This window comes from Macrobrachium nipponense, chromosome 7 (assembly GCF_015104395.2).
Source record: "Macrobrachium nipponense isolate FS-2020 chromosome 7, ASM1510439v2, whole genome shotgun sequence".
Lineage (NCBI taxonomy): Eukaryota > Metazoa > Arthropoda > Malacostraca > Decapoda > Palaemonidae > Macrobrachium > Macrobrachium nipponense.
In genome coordinates, this window is record NC_061109.1 from 18691487 (window position 1) to 18696486 (window position 5000).

The window sequence follows — 5000 nt, forward strand, 5'->3', positions numbered from 1 at the left end:
TACAGCTCCCATGGTGTACTTTCACATCAGTCATAATCACCACTGTCATTAGTCAGGAATGGTTTCTAATATTTTAAAGTATTTTAAGTATTTTAAAGAAGTGTATAATATGCATTTCGTTATTATTATTATTATTATTATTATTATTATTATTATTATTATTATTATTATTATTATTATTATTATTATTATTATTATTATTATTATTATTATTATGAAGAAGAAGAAGAAGAAGAAGAAGAAGAAGAAGAAGAAGAAGAAGAAATCGCCATTCCTTGCATCGAAGTTTTGTGATTCACGAATCTAGAGCGATCCATATATTTTTATACTCTAGTTTTGGGGATCTTTGGCATTGTTTTTAAAATGCTTCTTCAGCAAACTGGGAGTATATATTGCGTGGGAATCTCTCTCTCTCTCTCTCTCTCTCTCTGTGCATGTGTGTGTGTCATTATTAGGGAAGAGGCCTTCACTAATGGCAGTAGCATTAAAAGTAATGGCTGTTTCTACGGCATTTAATATATATAGAGTCTTCTTTGTTCTTAATATCTCCTTTTCATCTGATACACCAGCAAAATGCTGATGAAAAGATTATTAAGAAGAATAGAGAAGACTCAATAAAAATTAAATGCCGTAGAAACAGCCATTATTATTATTATTATTATTATTATTATTATTATTATTATTATTATTATTATTATTATTATTATTATTAGGATAGTCAAATTCTATAATCTCCTAGTCCTCAGGAACTTTCTCAGTTTCAAAAGCACATTTTCAAATACTTACGTATAGGGGAGACTTCTTTACCCCATTATCACAATTATAATCACCATTATTATTATTAATATTGTTGCATATGTCAGTGACTTTGGTTGTTACACATGTCAGTGAATTTTGTTATCGTCGTTTACATATGCCAGTTGTATATCTCCAGGAGTTTATTGTTGTTGTTGCTACATATGTCTATGAGTTTATTGTTGTCATCGTTACATTATGTCCATGATTTTATTGTTGTTGGTGTTACATATGTCTATGACTTTATTGTTATTGGTGTTACCTATGTCTATGACTTTATTGTTGTTGGTGTTACATATGTCTATGACTTTATTGTTGTTGGTGTTACATAAGTCAATGACTTTATTGTTGTTGGTGTTACATATGTCTATGACTTTATTGTTGTTGGTGTTACATAAGTCAATGACTTTATTGTTGTTGGTGTTACATAAGTCAATGACTTTTGTTGTCTTTATTACATATGTCAATGACTTTGTTATTCCTGTTGTTACATATTACTTACGTCAATGACTTTATTACTGTCGTTGTTATATATGTCAGAGACTTTATTATTGTCGTTGTTACCTATGTCAATGATTATAATTGTTGTTGTTATATTTGTCAATGGCTTTATTGTCGGTGTGGTTTCATACGTCAGTGCCTTTATTGCTTTTGTTGTTGCAAACGCCCATGACTTTCACGGGGCGTAAAAAGCCTCTCGCTCAAGATCCCCCTCGCTCTGTTCGACCACACCTTGAGACCTAACGGACAGACCCCTCGGGGATGGTCAAAGGATGAAAGGGCAAGCAACACCCCCGTGGCCTACCCCGTCCCATCATTCTGGAGTACGAGAACTGGACCACTTCTTCTTCCTCTTCTTCTCCTTCTTTTTTTAGGGGGTTGGAAGTGAAGGACTCGCCAAAAGTACGAGATAAGATAGAAAAAAAAAGTACGCTACTACGCAATTAACGTTGAGACCACTGCCGAGAATGAGATGATATAAGATGCGTCAAAGAGCGGAAGATTAATTAGTGACAAAAGTGAATGATAAAGATGGCCAACCACGGACGATTTTGACAAGTGATGGAGGCAAATGGGAGACCATAATACACATTTTTGAGAGAGAGAGAGAGAGAGAGAGAGAGAGAGAGAGAGAGATCCCTCGGTCGGTGCGGAAGTACCGGTTTGTCTTCCCGGTAGACTTGGAGTTGGGAGAAGTAAGAGGGCGTAAGACTTACGTAACACTGATACTGCTACTTCCAGGTACCTTTCTGGAACTAGGGCATTATCGCTGAGAGAGAGAGAGAGAGAGAGAGAGAGAGAGAGAGAGCAATTTAACCACCGTTTGTTGTTTTTATCTTTTTCGCACAGGCTAATGCGTCTTGTATATATAAATCTCCAATGAATTTATACATGTGCTAGCACGCAGACACATATGTAAATATGTGAGTGAAGATTTGCGTGAGTGCGCGCACGCGATATAGAGAAGGCAGACAAAGCATGATGTTAATTTTAATTAGAACAACAATGACATAAAAAGAGTATTTTATTCATTATAATTCCTTCACGCTGGTCACAGCTGAACTTTGTTGCTAATATCAGTAAATTTCTATTGCCATCTTTGTTTCAGCTGTGGCTACAGTCGTTTACTCTCCGCTCTGAATATAAATAAAGGTCACAAAAAAAGTATCTTTTTAACGCGTTTCTACAATAAATTCCAATTCAAAACGATTGCTATTAGATTGACCCTTTTTATTATCATTTATACTTCCAAGTCATTGATTCGATTTTGTCGGTTAGACATAGATTCTGCAAGCTACGTACAATCACGTCTGTACAAAATAGTATGTCTCTCCATAATCTCAGTAGTTTACCCTTACATCAATAACTCTTTCAGAACAGTAATAACATTAACTAGTTTAAAGACTTCTTTATTTCCTGGTAGAGGAAATACTCTTATTATAAACCAAACATAAACGACGCAAGTATAATGCATACACAAAATCAAATTGATTATCAGTTCGTCTTTCAGGCGTTTAAAAAAGCCAAATGAATGGCTACGTACTTTTAGGAATGACTATCGTAGTCCGGGACCTCTTCAGTTCATGGTTAGTGTTCATCAAAGTTCCTTCTTTAAAAGTTATACAGTCGACCACCTTTCCCCTGAAATAACCTGAACTTCAACGCCAAGTGTTCATTAAAGGTTATCGCTTCCATTCCGTCCTCTGAAGCAGCCCCCAAAGGCAACTGACATTATCATTTAATGCTTGTTGCGGTGATTCAGCAGCATTAATTGCGAGGGTCTCCTCAAACAGATGGCAAACCCGAGTGATTTTTGCTCTTTTCGATTTGCCGGATTCCCCTTTCACCGCTCTTTTCAGCAAAGCCTGCCTGACTTTCGGCCGAGTAAGATGTGGCTCGCAAAAAATGGGGCAGTACCCCTGAAACATTCTCTCCCTTTCGAACAGAGCCATTAGCTTCGTAATAGCTAACGGTAATCCTGTGCGCGGATTCTTCTTCTTCCTCTTCTTCTTCTTCTTCTTCTTTTGCTTCTTTTTGTGAAGAACCTTTGGGTTGGTCGGCTTTGATGGGATGCATCCAGAAGGGCAGGGGCTTGCAGCCGTATCCCAAAAAGACTTGGCAGTGAGAGGAAGACGATTAACCATATTGAATCGCCCGTCTATTGGGAATCTGAGCGTGTGTGTGTGTGTGTGTGTGTGTGTGTGTATTTAATCAGTGCTTTTTGGTCATAGGCATCCTAAAGCAATTGCCGTTTACGGGTAGAGGGAGTAGTTACCGAACTGTGAATCGTGTTCCGGAACCTCAACAAACTTACTCGCGAAGGTTCCTGACGATTTAGTGATGAATGCAGGCGGTGATATGACATGCATAGAAAATGGGAGACCAACATTAGAGGGCTTTTTTCTATCAGTTATTTCCTTCTTATTGTTCATAACTATTGCTAATCCTTTTTTGTCTTCTTATTTTCGTTACTTCTCATGGCTTACTCTTCTCCTGCTCCTAATTATTATTATCTTTATAACATCGCTATTATTAATCTCTATTGAAAATTATGTTCCACCGAATGAACTCGGATAGTGATTTAAACATTTTCAACAGATTATTATTATTATTATTATTATTATTATTATTATTATTATTATTATTATTATTATTATTATTATTATTATTTATTAATACAGACCGATTTGTCTCCACATTTCATGTTTCTCTGCGTACTACTATAGTTTTTTACTTTCCTCTCTCTCTTCTCTCTCTCTCTCTCTCGCTCCTCTCTCTCTCTCTCTTTCTCGTCTCTCTCTCTCTCTCTCTCTCTCTCTCCTCCATTGCCTTTTTGGCTTCTATCCGCTGACACTTTCATTCCTTCTTTGCATTTGGGAACAATAATCAGTTTGAAAAATATCACAAGATTTCAATTTTTTTTTTCTTCGTCAATATAATAATAATAATAATAATAATAATAATAATAATAATAATAATAATAATAATAATAATAATAATAATAATAATAATAATAATAATCTTTTTTTCTAGCACAGTCCTCCAATTCGACTGGGTGGTATTTATAGTGTGGGGTTCCGGGTTGCATCCTGCCTCCTTAGGAGTCCATCACTTTTCTTACTATGAGCGCCGTTTCTAGGATCACACTCTTCTGCATGAGTCCTGGAGCTACTTCAGCCCCTAGTTTTTCTAGATTCTTTTTCAGGGATCTTGGGATCGTGCCTAGTGTTCCTATGATTATGGGTACAGTTTCCACTGGCATATCCCATATCCTTCTTATTTCTATTTTCAGATCTTGATACTTATCCATTTTTTCCCTCTCTTTCTCTTCAACTCTGGTGTCCCATGGTATTGCGACATCAATGAGTGATACTTTCTTCTTGATTTTGTCAATCAACGTCACGTCTGGTCTATTTGCACGTATCACCCTATCTGTTCTGATACCATAGTCCCAGAGGATCTTTGCTTCATCGTTTTCTATCACTCCCTCAGGTTGGTGTTCGTACCGCTTATTACTCCAAGGTAGCTGATGTTTCTTGCACAGGGTCCAGTGGAGGGCTTTTGCTACTGAATCATGCCTCTTTTTGTACTGGTTCTGTGCAAGTGCCGGACATTCGCTTGCTATGTGGTTTATGGTTTCATTTTTCGTATTGCACTTCCTACATATGGGAGAGATGTTATTTCCGTCTATCGTTCTTTGAACA

At 36.6% G+C, this 5000-nt stretch overlaps 1 protein-coding gene across 1 annotated transcript in view; it reads right to left on the bottom strand.

The window, feature by feature from the left end:
• The window catches only part of LOC135217550 (uncharacterized), a 9839-nt gene extending 6111 nt beyond the window's left edge, over window positions 1-3728 (bottom strand). The window contains exons 1-2 of the mRNA XM_064253516.1: window positions 3611-3728; window positions 3166-3410 (exon numbers count right to left, since the gene is read on the bottom strand). Of these exons, the coding sequence (XP_064109586.1) occupies window positions 3166-3410; window positions 3611-3728 (363 nt within the window). The remainder of the gene's footprint in view (window positions 1-3165; window positions 3411-3610) is intronic.
• Between the last annotated feature and the right edge of the window lie 1272 nt (window positions 3729-5000).